Source organism: Sarcophilus harrisii, chromosome 2, assembly GCF_902635505.1.
Source record: "Sarcophilus harrisii chromosome 2, mSarHar1.11, whole genome shotgun sequence".
Taxonomy (NCBI): Eukaryota; Metazoa; Chordata; class Mammalia; order Dasyuromorphia; family Dasyuridae; genus Sarcophilus; species Sarcophilus harrisii.
Window position 1 is genome coordinate 380,226,351 of NC_045427.1, and position 22,571 is coordinate 380,248,921.

General features: G+C 37.0%; 1 protein-coding gene across 4 annotated transcripts in view; it reads right to left on the bottom strand.

The window, feature by feature from the left end:
• Positions 1–593: 593 nt before the first annotated feature.
• The window catches only part of PPP2R2B (protein phosphatase 2 regulatory subunit Bbeta), a 477,139-nt gene continuing 455,161 nt past the window's right edge, over positions 594–22,571 (bottom strand). For all 4 annotated transcript variants that reach the window (XM_031953486.1, XM_031953487.1, XM_003756703.4 and 1 more), the window contains 3 exons: positions 9,021–9,190; positions 5,052–5,143; positions 594–2,553 (listed from right to left, as the gene is read on the bottom strand). In XM_031953486.1, coding sequence (XP_031809346.1) covers positions 2,274–2,553; positions 5,052–5,143; positions 9,021–9,190 — 542 coding nt within the window. In that variant the 3' untranslated portion in view covers positions 594–2,273. The remainder of the gene's footprint in view (positions 2,554–5,051; positions 5,144–9,020; positions 9,191–22,571) is intronic.

The following is a 22,571-nucleotide window of genomic DNA, read 5'->3' on the forward strand; positions in this document are numbered from 1 at the left end:
TATCTGGTTATAAGAAAATATGATGTCTCAAGAAGTTTCCTGCCTCCTCCTTTCCAAACTGAAAGCATGGAAGGATCCTGAATTGCTATACATAAACAGCAGGCTTTAGGATAAGACTGATAGATCATATTGAAAAACCCATGAAAATTCATATAGAAAACTCATAGATAAATGAATGTCAAAGGACTAAATTATTTCAGGAAGCCAGTGATAATTGACAATATGTATGAGGGGATAGGGTAGGGTTGAAAATCCAAGGTGATGGGGAACCTTTTTAAAACAATTTTGAAAAGCACTAGAGATGTCTGGCTTATTTTGTAGTCACAGACTTATATGGGACCTTAAAGTGTATCTAGTTCAACATCCTTTGGGATATGGGTAGAAAGTGGTGCAATATATATCTTAATAGGATATATAGTGGGTACTGGCTAACATGTTCTCTCCCCACATTTTGATTGAAGTTTTGGCGCTCTAGGCAAAGCATCCTAATGAACTGAACAAGGATGACAAGGAGAAAGTCCACACAACAAGCTAAGAGGACAACTGAGAGAATTTTACTTGGGGTGTTACAGAACAGGCTTTTTGATACAAGGTAAAACAAAAAAGACACTGGGAAAATAAGATGGACTTTTGCTATTTCCCCTTATTCCCCAGTCCTGGCAATGTTCCCTTCGATGTCAACCCTGAAAGTTGTGATTGTTCTGGCTCTATGGAAAGCCACATACCAATGAAAACCCGCCTTTAACAATCGCCGCCCATGAGGTCTGTCCTGACCCACCTTTCTTCTCTCAGGTGGCAGGTTAGATGGTCTATGAAAGGTTGAGTGAGTGGCCAGCACCTGAGCAAATACTGCAGCTACTGTGAAATCCAGGCCCTGGTGTGTTTGTGGGAACTCTCCCAGGAGCCAGAAATCCTTTGAATTCATTGAGTTGTACTCCCTGAGGTACTTTAGGGGGATATCAGTGGCATTTCTCAGGAAGGGTCACAAGTCAGAAACCCCAATTGAGTAGGAGGCATTGAAGGATTAGACAATCTTAGGAGATTCCAATGGATTTCACAGACAGTTTGTTCCTTTCATGCACAGTTTTTACACTAGGAGAAGTTGTCCAACCTCATGGGTTTTCACCTTGGAAAGGAAAAGAGTAAGCTTTTGGGGGTGTTGCAAATTCCAATTAACTTTCAGAAAATGGCCTTTTAAAATTGATTAATCTTATTCCAGCATCAACTGGGCTTTGTTACTCTGTTGGCTCTAATATCTGAGGGAAGAAGTGGGGGAATAAGGAGAATTCTTGGGTTTCAGTTTCCAATTTGGGACACTCTGGAAAGGGGTGATCCCGCATTTGGAATGTCAAAATATAAGCAGCAACTTTCTTTTGTCTTTAGGCTTTCATCAAAGGAATGAATAAGTAAATAAATAAATAATTACTTAAAAGAAGCAGACAGAGAAAAAAGTAAAATTAAATAAAAGAGGGTAGAGTCCAGGCCCCTTTAAGTTTATCATGGCAGACTTTGGAAGTTCTCTTTTAAGTATTTTCTACCAATTCACCAAAGCACAGAAGCATATCTAGAGCCAAATCTTCCTGGAGTTGTAACAGAGAAATGTAAGGAGCCTTAGTGTGCATACAACTTTTAACCAGACTCTAACCTTGGTCCTGAACTTCTGCCTGCAGAGTCTCATAAGAAATAAAAATATGTATGTGTATATATATATATACACATATATATATATATATATATATGTATATTTGGAACAGCAACAACAAAAAAGAATTTTTTTTTTAAAATAAGGGGAGAAAGCAATTCTGGTTTTCTAGGAAGCAAACAGATTTTTATCCAAAAGTAGAGTAAACAGTGTTTATTTTTCAATCAAATGGAATTGCTTAATTAAAAAAAAATCTTATCTTCCCCCTCCCCCCTTAAATACTACAGACAACCTCATTTCACCTCAGCAGACACCTAGAAACAAAACACTGGACTCACCAGAGAGAACTGGGTAATAAAAGAATCAGAAATTCAAGTCAACTATGGAAGGGTTCTGGTTTACCTGGCAGCTCTCAATTCTAAACAAAAGTATTCTGAACCTATTTGTTGGATTTGCCAACACAGTTTCTTAAAATTGGGGGATTTGGGGGCCTTTGGACTGCTTTTCTTCTATCCAATTGTTTCCTGCATAGGAAAATTAAAGTCAATGAATAAAATGAAAACCCAAAGAAATTTAAAAACTTGTTTGACTAGTATTCAGTATGTAAGCTTATTAAGTATAACTTGTCCTCCTAGTTAACCTTGTCCTGGAATATATATAGGTTATTTGTAGCCGCCACTGCTATAATATTTTCTGAAGGATGCCAAGCTGTATGTAAGATCTTTTTGCTAAAGTCCAGACTGTCCACGCTGATCTCATCTTTTCTCCGTTTGCCACCTACACATACTTTGCGGGGTTTCAAGATGGCCCTGGGCTTGCTGTTTTCCCTGGAAGCCTCCAGGGTGACATCACGCTTCGTATTTCGATCAAACATCCTGAAGAAGTTGTTGTAGGATCCAGTCATGATGACACTGTAAAGTGTGAGGGGAGAAAGGGATTAGTTGTACATGGTGAGTTGGGACCATCACCACACCCATTGCTGTTCTAGCCCTTGACGATCTTCTACCTTGTGGTTTTATGGAAAGAAAGGCAAGGATGGGTTTGTTGAAGGATTTGCTATACTGATCATTCTTAAATGGCTTTAGAATGTCTGGTTTTTATTGTGTTAGACATCTGGTTATTGGATCCTGAATTGACTGATCTTTATGAATAATAAATAATCCCAAATTTTAAAAAATATTATTTTTTGGTTTTTTTGCAAATTTGATTATGAATTGACATGCTGCCTAAGTCAGACCATGAAATCATCCATGTTTACCTAATCTTCTGAAAGATCTGGATTTTTTGTTGAATAAACAACTAATTTTGGGGACAAAGGTCAACAACAGTTATTATAATAGGAGAAAAAGTAATGATGAGAAAGAAGTTACTTCAACCATTTGTTAACTTGACTTATTCAAACAAGTTAGAAATATCCTTAAGTGGGCAATGGGAAAGGTCTTGTCACTGTCAACAATCTTTATAAGGAAATATATTTTATGGTGAAAAAAATGTAAGAAATATTTGGGTAGCAACTTATCAAGAAATATTTTTTCCCTTCAATCTATGAGAAAAGAATACATATATTTTTCTTATTATTGTTTCTATTATTTATACAACAAGAAGCAGTGTCATGTAGTATAGAAAACAAGTCTTAAACTCAGCAACTCTTAGATTAAAGCCTTGGGGCTTCTGGAAGGTAAAACTATATCAGTTGTTTTGTCTTTGTTTCCTTAGTGTCTAGCACAACAAAATTTTTAACAGAACAGGTACTTCATGCTTGTTGGTTTAAATTGTATGATTAATTGGTTGCTTGTAAAATCATTTACATTTTGATCTGCTGTTTTTGACTATGTAGACATGTTTCCTCTTCAGCTTTGTTCTATATTAATTTGTTCATATAAATCTAATTCCTCTGCTGTGTCATTTAAAAAAAAATTACATACAAAACAACTGCTATAATTCCTGCCTTCAAGGAACCCACACTTTACTTGTAGAGTTGGAGACCTGAGAGATCCTGTAGTCTAATCCCTTCATTTTATAGATGAAGAAATGGGCAAGAGAAAAGTGACTTGCCCAGTTTTATTTATGATTAGTATAAGAGTTACCATTAGAATTCATTCTGATTGCTTTTTGAAAATATTTGAAGACGTTCATTTGCATATCAGAGAAAACCTACCAGACATCAGAAAGAAAATTGAGTTAAACATTTGATTCTCAATGTTAGTGACAATAATGGTATTTCATAACACACTTGCAAACATTGCCCTTTGTCAGACAGTGTAGAAACAGAAGCTAATTAATCCTGCTCTTTGGTATTGGTACAAAGGTAGTAGATAACCTGTTATATGGGAGTTGTTTACTTAGGAAATTTGGAAAAATTATCTGTATTTTTTTGAGGGGGGGTGGAGGGAAGGTGGAAAATAAGCCTATAATTTTATTACTGTAGGTAACTCGGAGTGAGGAAATTTCCTTTATTCAGGCTGGCTAGCAGCTGCTCTTCAATTTAAAATTTTAAGAGGGTTTATGAGAACACTGAAAGGTTAAGTGATTTGCCCTAGGTCAAACAATAAGGATTCATGAGAGGGGGAAAAGGAACAACAATTTTTTTTTTTCTGACTGAAAGCCATCTCTTAGACTATGTCTCTTAGACTATGCTGACTTTCCTTTGGTAATTTTTTAAAGCTAAAAATGAACCACCGAGATGTAATAACAATGAAAAAATAGTTGTCAGGACTGAATTTTTGGCAGAGATGATTTCGTTTTTCAATTCATGTTAGTTCTGGCAGACTTGGCCCTGAAGATGGACAAAAGTTATAAGGATATATTTATTTTCTGTTTATTTTTCCTAAATAATTATGAGCTTAGAGTATTATTGAATTACAGGATCTTAGCTCTGTAGCTAGAAGTGTATTCAGAGGCCATTTAATCCATCCCACTCATTTTATTGATGAAGAAGCTGAGGCTCAAGGAAATATATTCTCTTTATATTGGTCTTGTATTTTTAAAAAAGTACCCTTGTAAAATATAAACTTCTTGAGGGTAGGGACTGCTTTTCTTTTTGTCTTGGTAGTCCTTGTATCTGACCCAGTGTCTTGAACTAGTAGGTAGTTTTGATTAAATTTGAGTATTGGATTGGATTAGAGTAAAAAAAAAATACCAGTAGCCAGGAGTATTAATTATTCCTTCTATGATAGGAAGCTTCTATCTTTGAGTAAAAAGGTATTTTATGGGACTATATTTCATCCTTGGGTATCTCTGCTTCCTAGGACACAGATCATCATTTAGGCTACCCACTAGATGTGAATCCCAACCCATGCTATGGACCTGGCCAACTAGAAGTCAACATAATTTTTTCCTCTTGCCATACACTGTCCAATTCCCACCTTAGACAACTGAGGATAAATAGGTTCTTTACTGTGTTTCTCACCTGTCTGATCCATTCCACACACATTCAAATTTATCGAAAATGCAGTCATTTTCATAGAGAGAACACAACTTGCTGCGGAGGTAGTCATGAACCTGACAGAAGAGAGAGAGAAGGGAATAAGCCAGTGAACTAATTTTCATTTTTATGAGTATGTCAGTGGACATTTCCAGTGTTACTCAATTTGCTGATTCTTCATTTCAAGGGGTGGTGGTGGTACTCATGATTGTGGGGAATAATATTATCTCTGTTTTATGTCAGATGAAAAACTTGAGGTGCTCTCCTCTATCACTGGAAATTAGGAGACAGTACTTGCTTTATGGAAGAAGACAGATGTATGCAAGGTTTACAAGATAAAGGTGTGTACCAGAAAATTATAGTCATTTGTTTTGCTGTGTCACTATTACCCTCCAGATGGTTTGTGAGTACCAAGGATGAACTCTGAATGTATAGATTGTTGCCCAGGGTTTTTATGTTTGGGTTTTATGATTCTCCTTGAAGTATGTAGGTCTTGGGACAGTGAATTTAAGTAAGGCCAAAGAAATATCCGTATGTTAAGTGGGGAAAGATAATTGAGATGGGAAAGAGAGAGTATGTCAAGGTAAAACACCCACAAGTTATTTTAGGAATGAGAACATGCTTTGTCATGAATTTGGCTGCTTGCCCCTTTTGTTTTTTGTTGTTAATGGGATGGTCTTGTGATCTCTCAACATAAATAATGTCAGGGAAGAACCCAGACAATTTAGAGTTGGTGAATTCTAAATAAGGATCCTCTGTTATTAGGTCCTGGGCAAAAGTCCCCAAATACTTAGATTCCAAATGATCTTACATCCATTTACTTCCACTATTGTTACTAGTCAGCTTTCACTATTTTATCTCTTAATTATTGTAAAAGCCCTAAATTGATCTCACTGCCTCTAATCCATCTTGTATATTTGACATCAATTTCATCTTCCTTCCAAATAGTGATATAATTCAATCATTCCCCCAGTTAATAATTTTTAATCACTCTCCACAGTCTACAGAATAAAATCCAAATTTCTCAGCCTGGCGTCCAATCCCCTCTCCTCCACTGGAACATGACTCTGGCTAGATATGTTGATTTATATATTATTTTCCAAATATATTGTTCATGTTCCAGTTGAATGTAAATTTCTTTTGAGCGGAGACTTTTGTTTTATCTATGTAGAGACCACAGTTTACCACACAATATTGCACATTGTAGTTAGTTTATATTTAGTGGAATTGAGATACAGTTCCTGCTACATTTCCTGTCCTTCACTTTCCTCTTCATCCAGTTAATCCTGTCCAATTCAGTTATCATCTTCTCCACAATGGTTCTCCCTTCAACTCCCCAATTCTCTCCCCCTTCTTCCTCTCGATTTATGGAGCATTTAGCATCTAGATCATCTACCTTGGTACTTACTCACATATTGTCTTAGATTGTTAGTTTGACCTAAATGTATGTCTATTCTCCCTCTTCAACTAGAATATGAACTCTTTAAGGGAAGAGGCCAGATTTTTTACTCCCCTCACAGCAGTACTAAACATAGGTGTTCAATAATCAGATGTATTTGACAATTTAAATGCCAGTATGAGTTCTGTAGAGATGGCCTTTGAGGAAGATCAATGAACTTGTAAGCACAGATTTGAGGTTTTGGACTTGTCAGAGTGCTGGTCACAGGGATGGTCAATAATGACCTTCTACCTTAATTAGCATTTTGTTCTATACCTCTCTAATGCATTTATTATATAATTGTGCAGCATATTTTACTATGCTTATAGCATATCTCTCTATTCAATTATAAGGCCTAGGAGGGAAGGAAATGTGATCTTTAAACCACATCCTTCTCTAATTTTTTATCTTCTCCAGAATAATTACTATAGGTTTGCTAAATGGCCAATTGGTGAATGAAATGTGGGGCCATTAATACTGAATGACCAGCATTTCCAAATATGAACCAAATGGCTAATATTAGCCATTTGACCATTCCATTCTATGAACTATTAAACAGGGGGTAAAACATGAAACTGCCATGAAACACTTGAAAGCAGCTTCACCAGATTTTCCCTTTCCCCTTCAGGTTAGTCTTGTATAAAAAAGTAATCAGAACCATTAAAGGTCAAGCTCTGTTAAGCACTTGGCCCACTCTGAACCGATGCCCTAAAGCACAAGCTCTGTCTCCAGTTCAGTGGCTAGGGAACATGCTCAGCTTCTCATTTCCTCACACATGGAGTAGGGGAAAATGCCCAAGTTCCTCCCTAGCACTAGTTAAAATGACCCAATGAAGGATGGAAGGCTGTGCCTAAGGCTGTCCTGACTCCAGGAATATTTTCATTTGGAGTGAGGCAAGAAGGTGGCTCTGTGAGAGAAAGTGCCACGACAGAAATTTGTTTGGGAAGTTGCTTGGGACAGTGACTTGGGGCAGATATTTATTGGGTTAAACTCATGATCAAAATTTGAAAGCTGGAATGGACATTTGAAGTCATTTAACCCAACTATCTCATTTTATTAATGAAGAAACTGAGACTTCTACTGGTTAGTTAAGTGATTTTCCCCAAGTCAGAGAGTAAGCAAGTGATTTGAACTTAGGTCTTCCTGATTATAAATGCAGCACTCGTATCAATTACTCCACATTGCCTTCTAACCCTCACAGTGTAAATGTGAAAAAGATCTGAAAAAAACTTTAGAGGTCAGAGATATCAAACTGTAGCCTACTTGTGGCCTACAACACTCCTAAGTATAGCCAGGACTAGATTAAAATGTAATTGGGAATTATTTGACAAACTACAAGTGAAATAAAAACATAGATAATATTATATTTTAAGCTGTCAATATGTCCCCCAGGGATCCTTATGTATGGATTAGTTCCATTTCTATTTTGAGTTTGGCAGTATTGATGTAGATCATCTCCCTCATTTTTGTTGATGAAGAATTGGTTTTGAGGGGTTAAGTGATTTGCTCACCATGACACAGCTTAAGTTTTTGAGAAAGAATCTGAATCCAAGACTTTCAGAATTGTAGTCTAATTTTCTCCCTACTATACCATGCTTCCTGATAACTCAGCTTCCTTCCTCCTCTATTATTCAATGTTTCTTTCCCTAGATATCATTCTCAGTTCTCTTGTAGAATTATCCTCCATTTATTCTACTTAGTTCATTAATATGGCTATAATCTCAGATTGTTAAGACCGTGAAGATGCCTCTAATGCCATAGGATTACATTTGGTTATATATAATAAATTGTTTGATTTCCTTGCCCCTCTCCTTCAGTCTTGGAGCTTAAGAACTACTGTGCCTTGTCTTGGGTTTGTTCCCAAGAGGCATTTGGCATTTATTTCCCTGATCTGAGCTTCACTTAGAGAGCTCTTCAATGCATATTTGTATGAATAGGATTTTATTTGTGCTCCATTCAATGACTTGATTATTTCTAGTAGAAAAACAAATGTCAAGTAGTATATTTTATATGGCTGACTCCTAAGTGGGTGTATGTTTACCTTGCTTTATTCCCTATTGTTTTATGTTTCTGTCTCTTTCATATTTCTCATATATTTTTTTCTTTATTTTTTCCTTCTAGTTCTTAAGACTCTGAAAACACCTCTGATTCCAAATGTCAGGGTACACGCCACACTCATCATATCTCTTTCCTTATCTTCAGTGCCCTTCCTAGACTGCCTTCCCATCCCTTCAAATACCACAAATTTCAAGTCAACACCTATTTCCTTCTGTTCATGAGAGATACCCTTCGCTCTTACAGTTTATACTAAGCTCTATCTTCTAGGAAATCCTCAGGCACTATAGGAGGTCCACATAATATAACAGTTAATTATATTTGGCCTTAAACAGATGGAACAACTAGGAGGTAATGGAAGTCCAGATTGTAAGCTTCTTGAAGATTAAAGCCTAAATCTTATATTTCTTTTGTGTTATGAGGGCTCATCCAATCCCTGAGTGATTTACTCAGTACTGTACCTGGTAAGTCTCAATGGGCCGATTTTCCATGTTGAGGTCCCAAACTTTGACGGTCAGATAATCTCTGGTCATAATGTACCTTCCGCTATGACTGAACTTCACATCAGAAATTGAAGAGATGATTTCAGAAAAAAATGACCTGTTGCTTGGATCTTCTGGCTCCTCAAAAACTATAAAAGAAGAGCACAAGCTAAAGCTAGAGTATTCCAGTTAAAACAGTTCTAAACCAGAGTTAGGAACAGGAGAAAGGAGGAACAACTTGAAGAGTGATGTCTTTTGGAATTTTTCCTCTACTGATGTCATCCATCAAATGAAGATATTTTCTTTAGTGGTTACATTAAAGACAAACAATCTACTACATTAAAACAATCTAAGGCCACAGGGATTTGCAGACAATTGGTAAGTTCAAGTCCTCAAAGGGTAATAATATTGTGATATAACCTGTGCTTTCTCTGTTTCTCGTTCCTCCTCCCTCTCTCCTTTTTTTTCTCTTCACTCCCCTCCCCTCCCGCTTTTTATTGGGTGGGACCAAATTTTTTTCTTATTATAGCTTTCTATTGATAAAACATACACATGGGTAATTTTTCAGCATTGACCTTTGCAAAAACTTGTTCCAACTTTTCCCCTCCTTCTCTCCACTCCCTCCCCTGTGGCAGGTAGTCACATACATGTTAAATATGTTAAAATATATGTTAAATACAATATATGTATACATATTTATACAGTTATTTTGCTGCACAAGAAAAATTGGATTTAGAAAGAAGGTAAAAATAACCTGGGAAGAAAAACAAAAATGCAAGCAAACAATAACAGAAAGAGTATAAATGTTATGTTGTGGTCCACACTCATTTCCCAGTGTTCTTTCACTGGGTGTAGCCGGTTCTGTTCATTACTGATCAATTGGAACTGATTTGGATCCTCTCATTGTTGAAAAGAGCCACCATCCATCAGAATTTATCCTCCTACAGTATTGTTGTTGAAGTGTATAATGATCTCCTACTTCTCTTCATTTCACTCAGCATCAGTTCATGTAAGTCTCTTTGAAATCATCCTGCATCATTTCTTACAGAACAATAATATTCCATAACATTCATATACCACAATTTACCCAACCATTCTCCAATTGATGGGCATCCCCTCAGTTTCCAGTTTCTAGCCACTACAAAGAGACCTGCCATAACCATTTTTGCACATGTGGGTCCCTTTCCCTCCTTTAAGATCTCTTTGGGATATAAGCCCAGTAGAAAACCACTGCTGGATAAAAAGGTAAGCACAATTTGATAACTTTTTGAGTATAGTTCCAAATTGCTCTCCAGAATGGTTGGATCCACCAAAAATGCATCAGTGTCCCAGTTTTGGTAAGACCAAATTTCAAAGCGTTTTGAATGTCAGACAAAGGTTTTTGAACTTTGCTTAGTAGGGTCAAAAGCCATTGAAGATTTTTGAATCAAGAAGTGAAATGAATTTTGGAGGCTTATCACATTTGCCTCTGCTCAAGTCACCACATAGAGTCTTGAGATGTTCGGTGTATTAGACAGACAAAGGCTACCTATTTGCAGACAATTGGTAAGTTCAAAGGGTAATAATATTGTGATATAACCTGAGGTTGCTACTTCTCCTTTTTAAGACAATTGGGGATAAGAACCCAACAGCCAACAGTCTTGTTTTCTGTCAGCAGGACCTCTTTAAAAAACTATTTATAAAGGTCTTCCTGTGATAATTTTTTTTAGGGGAATATAGCATTCACCTTATCTCTTGGTCATTATAAACTGCTGAAGAGAACACATGTTCCAGCTTGGCTTCAGAGAAAACTAAAAGAATGCACTTCTCTTATCTTCAATTATATACGTGGAACACTGTGGATATGGAATTTTGTATATACCATCGATGTTGATCAGCACATAGCTGCTGTGATGGTTGGTTTTATTGAACGGCCTTTTCTTTCTGTTTTATTCTGATTATTCATTACAGATGGTGGTTGATTGGCTGATAAGAGGATGTGAAGGCAACATAGTCACAAATAATAGCAGTAAACTTTAAGAATTTATTTTTTTCTTAAAAGAGAAGACTAGTATTGAAACTTCCAAACTTTAGCCTTGACATCTCTCACAAATTCCTGTCCACTTGGATATCCCACCTCAAATTCAACCCATCTAAACCAAATGCCATTTCCTCCTCTCCCCCCTCTCCCTGTTAATTCTATGGGTCTTCTAGTGGACCATATTTAAAACTTTGGAGTCATCTTTGACTATCCTTTCATTACATCTAATTAATCTTACCAGTTCTTCCTCTGTAATGTTCTTTCTGTTCAGGCCCTCATCATCAGTCTTGGACCATGGTCTTCTCATTGTTTTCTGCCTCCAGTCTTTCCCCACTCAATTTTTTCTGCACACTAACCTTCCCAAGATGTTGCTTTCACAGTCACTAACTTGGTCAAAAAAAGTCATTCAAATTTCTTAGTTTGGCATTCAAGCTCTTGCAGAAATTGGGACCCACCTTTCTTTTAAGCCTTATCTCCGGCAACTCATCTTTCTGAACATTACATGCCAACCACATGCCTACTTAACATTCCCTGAATGGGTCCTTTCCTTTTCCATCTCTGTCTGTACTTTCTCTGAGGAATACCTTCCCTTTTCCTATCCTATCCTTCAGAACCCAGAGCCACCACAATTAAGAAGATTGGCTAATTAATCAGTGGAGCAGAAAGGCAACAGCTGTTGCTAATTAGAAGGCACCATCCTCTCTTTCCTTTAGAGGCTGGCTGTGGAAGACTTATAAGAGCAGAGCTAGCTCATGTTTCTGGGCTAATGATCCTGCAAGGTCATTTCAGTCCTGGGACTTCTCCCTCCCTCTGGCTGGAGAAGTTGGAGACCTTTCCTTCCAGAATCTCCATTTAAGGAGGGAGTCCAGGCCAGCCATCTCTTCATTTGTTGCCCATAACATAATAGGTGTTGACACAATATTACTTCCCTTCAAGTCCTCTCAGTCCCAGTCAAACTGTGCTACCATTGGTTCTTGAACTTGGAATTCTATCTACAGCCTCTGAGCCTTTGTAAAGGCTGATCCCCATGTCTGGAATGCACTTGGTCTCCACCTTTGCCCCTTAGACTTTTCTTAGCTTCCTACAAGTCTCAGCTTACATGTCACTTCCTCCAAGAAGCCTTTCCTGATCTCCATCCTTGATGTCCTCATCCTTTCTTGACTGCTCAAATTATCTTGTATTTACTTAATAGTGTCCTCCCTATCCCCATCCCTGGGCGAATGTAACTTTCTAGAACCCAGAAACAATGATATATTTTCTCTTTTTCTCTCTAGCACTCAGAACTTAAGTAATTTAATTTAATGCTTCTTGTCTTCCCAAGCCCACTCTACTCTATATTATTTACTGTTTGCACCATTCATGTGATAAGGAACACCCAATTAGACTGCTATCTTGTACCGTTTCTTGTGAATCCTTCATATTACCCAATTCAGGCTTTTCCCTATATTTGCTAATTGATTGAAGCTAAAAATGAGTGCCACAGCCTTGAAATGACTTTAAATGAATGACTTTAAATAAATGAATCAAAATTATTAAATCCATCCTTCAGGTTCCAATTCTTCAATGAAGTCTTTACTCCTGATAACACTACTTTAAAGCCAAGACACTCCTCAACCATCCATTGCACTCAAGATTTACATGAGTAGTCTTTGTGTTGGGAAAATATTGTCTCTATCAAATGATTGTCAGTTCAATGAAGACAAGTGACTATTCACTAAATACTTATTAAAATAAATCCAGAATAAAACCAAAATGAAATCTCACTTAAAATGGATAAAACTGAAATAAGGCCATTAAAAACAAACAGCTAATGAATCCATTTTAAATCAGAACTGATCCTATATATTTTCTCATATTACAGTTATATTTTCTGCTTGTGCTCAGTCAAGATTTTTTTTAAAAGTCTTTAGAGGCAGTTTAGAATCACAGAAAGAAGGAAAAGGACTGAGTTGAGTTCCCTATTCTGCTACAGACTAGCTGAGTGTCAAGTCACTTTCCCATTCTGGGTCTCATTTTCCTCCTCTGTAAAATGAGAGTGAGAAGATTCTATTCTAAGGCCTCTCCAGCACCAGCACTGTAAGGTTATGTACTGCTTTTATTCATGCAGTAGAACTGGATGTGAAGGAACTCTAGTTCATGGAATTCATGGAAATTTCATGAAGTTCAGGGCACTATTACTAAGAGGATGATTTTAGTAAGCCAAAAGGAATGGGAACTTTTAAAAACTGGTTACTATTTGATAATAAGTACAAAGACAAATGATTTCTATATTAATCAGTATATTTCAGCTGTAAAGAAATTAAAAATATGACATTTTCTTTTGGTAGATCTCCAGATTAATTTTGTTGTGGTCTAGTTGTTTCAGTTATGTCTTATTCTTAGTAATCCTATTTAGGGTTTTCTTGGCACAGGTTTTGGAATGGTCTGCCATTTCCTTCCCCAGATCATTTTGAAGATGGGGTCAGTGACTTGTCCAAAGTTACACATCTAGTGTCTGAGGCTGGATTTGGAATCAGGTGTTCATGACTTCAGACTTGGAACTCTATCCACTGTGCCCCCTGGCTGCCCCTCTACTACATCCCTGTGCCTCTAAAGGACTTAATGGACAAAGGCTATTTTTCTAGGAAATTGTCAGAAAAAGGAGGTGGCCTGGTGATATATTCAGAACAAAGTATAACAGCTGGAGAGCCCAAGGGCTAAAGTGGATCTGTGAACTGGTGGAAGACCTAATGGAAAGCCTCCAAGGGTTAGAGTAGATATTTATGGAGAATTTTTTGGAGGGAAAGGAAAGAACTGCATAGAATGATTGATGATAGGAATACTCACAACAATGAGATCATGAATCCACTAGCATTTTAATTTTTGTTAGGATGATGTAATTAATGCATAAATGAGTCAAACCTGAGAAAGAACAGGCTTATGTTTGATAAGACATTTTGTGAGTTTAGGGAAAAACTGGAAGGACTGTTTCTTCTTCCAATTCCCACTCCTTTCTTGGCAAGGAACATGGCATCATTTTAGGGATGAATGGTTATCTGGGACTTCCCCAGTGAAAGAAGAATAAATGAGCAATAGAGGAGAGGAGGTGCTGGTAGTGTGTGGTTAGTGCTAAGAAAAGATGAGCCCCTGGAAGGTTGACTACACAAAAGTGTGCTATAATAACCTTAAATCTTGATATATGCTTGTCATGGGCAAGGTGATGGTAGTTTCTGTGAATTTTAATTGGGGCTATGGAAAAACTTTTTTCAGGGTGGGATGGTATAAGGGAAAAGGTCTGGATATGTCCAAGCTTGAATCTATCCTATGGAAGGAGAGAGATTAGAGAAAAAGCACATGCTTTGAGTCCTTTTCCAAAAATCCCCCTGAAGTTTTTTCATCAGCAGCATCTATGAGTTAGCTAGCAGAGTGGTACTCACAGATCATGGGAATGAATAATAAAAACAGCAATAAAAATTCTTGTTGTCTTCCCAGGTCCAGTCGTTTTTGACTTTGCTTCAGTGGTTGTAATAAATTCAAATCATGCTGCCATTCAGCTGGCTGGGCTATACCATATCTCATCTCGCTATGAACTCCCTGGGCACAGGGACCTTCTCTATATCTACAATCCCTACAGCACTTATTAGCCCAAGGCTTTGCACATAGCAGGGATATTGTGTGGGATTGAATAGAAAGCTGAGTAGGCAACCAATCAACAGCATTTATTAAGTGACAATGGGGTGTCAGGTCCAAAATGCAGTTAGGCACAGAAGCCTGAGAATGGTCCCACCACTCATCCTTCCTACACTCTTCGCCCTTCCCTATCTTGATCCCTTGGCAAACCAACTCAGTTCTACACTCTTTTGTTTTGTTACTGCTGATGCTCTGCCAAAGCCCAACCATGGATTACTGCCACTATCCATCTTCATTCCCATTTATATACTGCTGGACAGAGCTGGAGGACATAATAAAACTGTTCTGATTTTTTATGTTGCCTAATCTCCACCAGGCTTTTAGTTCAACAAGGTGATCATTTTTACTCCTCCTTAACTGCTTCATTATCTCACTCTCTACAGAAACTATTTCAAACCCTTCTTATCCTTCCTCAAGTCTCCCAAATCACTCCTTTCATTACTCTCTCAACTGAGGATATTGTCTTATATTTCACAGGGAAGAAACCAAGGCCATGTATATGATGAGAATTTCCTCTTCTCATCTCACATCTTAGTTTCCTCCATAAGGTGGCCTTTTTCCTTAACAAATTCAATCCTTGATCCCATCCCTTCCTAATTTCTCTAGATTATTTCTTATATCATCCTCATTCACTAATCTTTCATTTTTTCCTATCTATTAGTTCCTCTCTTGCTGTCTACAAATTCATCCATTCCCCTCTTTAATCTTATCATTCACAGTAGGTCTTCGGTTTGTGAGTAATTGCAATTTAACTTTGAAGATCATCCTTCAATTGAAACTGTTTTATTTCAAAGTTAACAATGATCTCTAAATCATCAAACTTATTGAGCTTTTTGATTCTTTTTGTAGCATTTGACACTGTCACTTCTTCTTGAATACTTTTCTCTTTTCTGATTATTTATGCCACTGCTCTTGGTTCTTTTCCTACCTAGCCATTCCTGTTTTTGCTAGGACTTCATTCATGTCTTGCCCACTAACCATGGTTATTCTCTAAGGCCTTGGTTCAGGTCCTCTTCTCTTCTTCCATTATCCTATTTCATTTGGTGATCTTGTTCTCACAAATTCAATTATCATCTCCAAACAGATAAATTCCAGATTTAAATAATGGGCTCTAGTCTTGAATCTTGAGGTAGAATACTGAAACATCAACTACCCTTTTGGATATCTTAGACTAGATGCCCCCTAAACATCTCAAATTGAACATATTCAAAACACAATTCATTATTCCATCCTCCCCACCCAAACCATTTCATCTCCTAAACTTTCTTAGGACTAAAGGCTCCAAGACTCAAAACCCCGAGCTTCATGCTTACCTTCCCAGGGTCACAGATCCCACAATCCAATCTATTGCTGAATCTAGTCATTTCCATCTTCCCAATATCTCTCGTATGTACTTTCTTCTCTCTACTCACCTAGTCATCACTCTAAATAAGGCCCTCATTGCCTCTCAACTGAATTATTGCAATAGATTTCTGGTTAGTCTCTGTGTCTCACATCAGTCTCTGTTCCAGTTCCTCTTCCCTTCTTCTACCAAGGTGATTTTCCTAAAGTTTGACCATGTTAACCTCATTTAATAACCCAGCTGCTCCTTACTATCTCCAAGATCTAATATAAAGGCCCTTACTTGGAATTTAAAGCTCTTCATAACCTGGATCCTTTCTATCTTTCCCATCCCTTTACTCTTCATGCATGTGTGCTTGCATATTGGCTTACTAACTGTTCTTCCATTCAATTCTCTGCCTTTGTCCTGGTTAGCTCCCATACTTGGAATGTTCTCCCTATTGCCTTGGCTTCCCCTAAGGCTCAGTTTAAATCCCACCTTCAGCAGGAGGTATTTTCTACTCTTTTCCAGCTTCAAGTTGCTTTCTCTCTGAGATTTACAATGGATATATCTTGGATATACCAAATTCTTTTATATTTCCTCCATTATAATGTGAACTCCTTGAGGGGAGGGACTATTTTTGCCTTATTTGTTAACTGACTGACTAAATTGGCTTGGGGATATTTCTATTACGTTACAATAGCACCTATGTGGAGCTGGTGAGGCTGAAATGGGGAGAAGGCAGGGATGCTATGCATGATGTCATTTTATAGATAGTGAAACAATTAAGTGGTCTGCTCAAAATCTTATAGCAATTTTAGTGGTTAGGAACAAAATCACAATTTTCGGATTCTTGGTCTAGCATTCTCCCCACAAATTACTTTCTTATTTAAATACATTGTTTAATAATCAAACATGGGCTTCCTACATCTAATGCCAGCAAAATTTCTACCAATGAAGAATGGTGAGAAGTAGATTGGAGGGAGATGCTTCAAATATATCTTACAAGTGTTCATTCATTCATTCAAATATTATCATTAAAAACCATTCTTGTCTTATCAAAAAGTTCCCCCCAAGAGATTTTATACTATGGCTCCTCTACCAGGCAATATTTTATTGACCTAGTTCAGGTTACTTTTTATATTGGAAAATAACAAATTGGTTGTTTTTTAAAAATAGTTTACAATACAGGTGTTGCAATCATTCAAAGGGATCTTGTTGCAGTCCTTTTTCTGGTAGGTCTGAGAGAGTGAGATTTTTGTTTTACTCTCAGAATAAAAGGGAGCTTTAGGACCTAGACTGAAGGAAGCAGACAGAACTTTAAACATGTGGTCTATGTTTTTTCCACCTCCTCACTTTCACAACTTAAGACTATACAATAAGCCACTCAGTTGGGGATTGTGTGGTAAAATTATCTCTAAGTACTAAGATAATGGATTTTAATAGAAATCAGAACTCACATTGCTTCCAAGAATCCTTTGCTTGGCAAAAAATGATTCTACTGGTCTTCAGATTTTTCATCTACTTCACAGTAAACATATGTGCATGAAGGTATGTATAGATATGTGTTTACATGTATTTATTCTCATATACATATACATGTGTGTTCTGACTATTTCTATTTAATGCCCTTCAAGGAGTGTTAATTAACCACCTTTTCTATTCCAGGGACTCGGCTACATGCCAGAGATACAGTGACAAAACTAAAAGTCACCCCCCTTTTCCCACACATTATAATTTAATGAGTGAAAGAGGCTTTGGATCTTTGTACTGATAATCCTGTGACTCCCTAGATTGCTAATGTCTTGAGTATAGGAACCATGCATTTATTATTCATCTAGATAGTGCAGGAGTACTACTAATACCATGAGCCAGTGTTCCTGGATGCTCTTTTGCCCCCAGTTCTTTATATATATACATATATATATATATATATATATGTGTGTGTGTGTGTGTGTGTGTGTGTGTGTGTGTGTGTGTGTGTGTGTGTGTGTGTGTGTGTATATATATATATATATATATATATATATATATATGTATTAAGCTATCTCTACAGTTCATCAGCTTTAAAGATCTGTATACAAAGACCAACAATATGCATTGTATACATTAAAGGCTAAATTTATTTAGCCTAGATACACAAGGCTCTTAGAAGACTTGGTGGCCCTTGTCCATAGAGGGATTACAGCCTAGAATATTGGAATAGAAAAAAGAAAGCTATGACTTACAATTTCACATGATATACATTAGTAAAATGTGGAAATAAGGGACATTGTGAGAATAGAAAGGAAAAATTTGTTACAAGCTTCTACTTGCAGTAAAAGGCCAGCCTACCATAAAAACATAGACTCAGAACTGAAAAAGGACTTTACAAATCATCTAGGAAAATCCTTTCATTTTACAAATGAGGAAATTGAGGCCCAGGGAGTTAAATGACTTAGAGAAGATCACAGAAGCATTAACAAAGGTAGAACTTGAACTCAAATCCTCTATTTTTATAATCAGTGTTTTTTTCCACTGTTCTTCTAAATGAAGTGACCTGAGCACAAAATTTTCTTTTTCTTTCTTTTCTTTTCTTTTTTTTGTTGTTGTTGAGACAACTGGGTTAAATGACTAGCCCAGGGTCACACAGAGCACAAAATTTTCTTCCTCCTTCCCTTTCTCCCTTCCCTCCTTCCTCCCTCCCTTCCTTCCTTCCACAACTGGGGTTAGGTGACTTGCCCAAGGTCACACAGAGCACAAAATTTTCTTCCTCCTTCCCTCCCTTCCTCCTTCCTCCTTCCTTCCTCCCTTCCTCCCTTCCACAATTGGGGTTAGGTGACTTGCCCAGGGTCACACAGAGCACAAAATTTTCAATCTCAGTCTGATCCTGCACAGCTTTCCTCATCTCCACCAATCTCTCCAAAGTTGGGGGGCTATAAGAATGGGGGGAAATTAAAATAAATCACTGACTTCAACTCTGAAGGATTTGGGAATAGTGGCTCACGTGGCATTTTGTTGCTGATAAAGCGTCCCCCAATGTCAAACATGCTGTTACATTTTTAATACTGCAAGCTGGTGTCTTTTCAGCTGGTAAGTAATGAGCTCAATTTTCACTTTTTAACTTTCATTCTGCAGCAGGGCTGCTGTAGCTTGCTTCATTTCCTTGCTCTTCAGAGCCAATGTACCCATGGGGGTGTTTCAGGCGCCACTGGTAATACCTAATGAGAATCCAGCCTGGGCTTTGTCAGTGGGCCATGCCCATCTGCTGAGAGGGTTCTTGGGAGGGGATAACGGCTCCCAATTTCCCTGGCTGCAGTTTGTCCTCAATTGTTTGGTGGTGGCTGCAGATAATGGTTCAGCACCGAGGGCAATGGTGAGCGTGAGCCAGGGCACGGGAGCAGGCTGCAGCTCACCAACTCGATGACTGTTACATTTTTAGAAATCAGTAAATGGTATAAATTGAGGCTTATCTATATTTAAAGTGACAGATTGTTTATGGGAACATTCTGACTTCCTACCTTGTCCCAAAGAGAGATGTTTATTGAAAATTTTGCATTCCCCTAGCTGTAACACAAAAAAGTTCAGAAAGATGTCAGTCAAAAATGGTATAGTACAAAAAAGATAGGTGGGTCATATGGTAAGAGTGAAGCATAATCTCAGAGAAAGTAATGGAAAAAGCTATAAAGAAGTTACCAAAATTCTTTCTCTTGATAGATTCACCTAAATTTTCTTTCAAACTTATAAAGAAAAATTAGGACTAACATTACACAAATTATTTTTAAAAATTGAGAGAGAATCTATCAGAATCCTTGTACGGGACAAATACAGTGTAAACAATTCTATTTGAAATGGGGGAAGGTAGGTAGTTTGGTTGAATAAACCAAGGAAACAAGGCTAGAAACAAGGAAAGTTGGGTTTTAGTTCCAAATGTACTATTAACTCGGTGTAGAAACTTGAGGAAGCCATTCACTCCTTTCTGGATCTCAGTTTCCTCATCTTTGAAATAAGAGGGTTGAAAAGAATGATCTCGTCTGTTCTTGCTGTATGAGCTGGTATTTTGTTTAAGAATCTATGCAGAATTTATGTTCTATGTGAATCCTGATGGCAGGGCTTGAGTTTCAGAGTCAATATACTTCATTCATTGAGGATTGACTAAACACATTGTGGCATATCATTGTGGAAGATGACTGTCACCCTAAAGATTAATAAATTTGAAGAATTCAGAGACGTGTGGGAAGATTTGAAAAAAGAAATGCAAAGCAGAACTAGAAAAATCATATATACAATGACTATGGTATATAGAGAAAGGACAACATAAATTCACATGCTATATCAATATACAGGATTATCACAGAAGTCTTTGTGTAGTTTTAAGTTAAAAAATGTACTAAGATATTGGGGATAATTTAAGATGAATAAGCTTGGCCCTGAAAAAGAAAAAAAGAACATACACACATATAGAGACACACATACATAGAGACACACATACATATACACACAATACATATGTACATAGGCATGTGTGTGTATCTGCCTCTCTGCTTTGGGTGTAGATCTATAGACTCAATCCATGTGCCATTTTAACTTCAATGAACTCCTCTCAACCACCACCATATACTATTATTTTTACTTTATTTTTAATTGTAAGGGATGGCTCTTTGGAAAGGAGAGGGAGAAATATTTTTAGAAATAAAAAATGAGTAAATAAAAGCATCAATAAAATTTTAAAAGAAGCAAAGTCAATATAGGAAGATTGGAAATAAAATCTTGAAAACCATCAGAAACAAAGAGTTTAAAATGATTGGATGGAAACTGAGGTGAACATTAGTAGAGAAAGAGTTTTTAAACTCTATATAGTCAAATGAAAAACAAGGAATAGGCTGTATTTCTTTTCCCAAGGCCAAGAATTAAGAAATATTGCTGAAGGGTATTTTTTCTTTTTTTTTGAAGGCAAATGGGGCTAGATGACTTGCCTAGGGTCATAGAGCTAGTAAGTCTGAGGCTTGATTTGAACTCAGGTTCTCCTGATTACCAGGGCTGGTGCTCTATCGACTGTGCCATATAGCTCCCTGTGGGTATTTGTTTTTTAAAAGATTTCACTGATATATTTTGCTTTCTCAACACCCTGATTTCCCTCTATATTCCCCTGCTAGGCCATTTTATTACAAATAAAAATGTTTTTAGAAGAAAAAAAGAAAAGAAAAAAATAAGCAAAGCCAATAAATACATAAAAATATTTGACATTGGATGTAATGTTCCATACATTTGAATCCAGCCTATATTCCCAAATCCTAAAAAGGAGCAGGGATTGGTGTCTTCTTAAGATTCTTATAAGGTGCCAAGTCAGTGGAATTGATAGAGACAATAGTTATCTAATTTAGCATGGTACTTAACAGTCCTCTAGTTCACTACTGTACTTAGTACTTACTAGAGTTCTACAAGATTCACACCTTTAAGAGAATATATATAAGCTAGGAGCCTTAGCCAGGATTCAGTCCGGGACATTCAGAAGCCAGGATTCAGTTGAGGAGATTCACAAGCCAGAGAAGGCAGTTGGGCAGAACTAAGGAGGACAGAGAAGTGGTGGCAGGCTGTCCTGTGGAGAAACCAAGATCCAGAAGGCCTCTAGAAAACTAGCTGAGCCCCAAGTGAAGGGGATAGACTTTGAAGGAGATGATACTATATGATGATCAATTCTGATGTATGTGACTCTCTTCAACAATGAGATGATTTAAACCAGTTCCAATGATCTTATGATAAAGAGAGTCATCTACACCCAAAGAGAGAGGCCTATGGGAACTGAGTGTGGATCACAACATAGTATTTTCACTTTTTAGTTGTTTGCTTGCATTTAATTTTCTTTCTCATTTTTCTTTGTTTTTGATCAGATTTTTCTTGTGCAGCAAGATAATCATATAAATATGTAAGCCTATATTCGAATTACATATATTTTTACCATGTTTAACATATATTGGATTACTTGCCATCTAGGAGAAGGAGTTAGGGGAAAGGGGGGGGAATTGGAACACAGAGTTTTGCAAGGGCCATGTGGTTTGAAAATAAAGAAATTTGGTGATATTCTTTTAATTTTCACTGTTGTAGCCAATGTATATCTTGTTGTCAGGGTTCTGCTTATATCATTTTTGCATTAATTCATAAAAATCTTTATATACTTCTCTATTTTTATCATATCAACATAGCATTATAGCATAGTAACATTCCATTACATTCATGTAACATAGTTTAGCTATTCCATTAATGACAGGCATCTATTTTGTTTAAATAAAGGGGACCCTTTATTACCACAAAAAAGTGCTAGTACAAATATTTTGGTTTATGCAGAGCCTTTACTTTTATCAATTATCCCTTAGGGCAAATACCTACCAGGAGAATCTCTGGGTCAAAGGGTATGGACTTCTTAGTCACTTGATTTGCATCATTCCAAATTGCTTTCCAAAATGGTTATACTACTTCATTGCTCTAACAATATAGTGCATTAGTGTGCTTATTTTTCTACACAGCCTTCAACATTATTCTA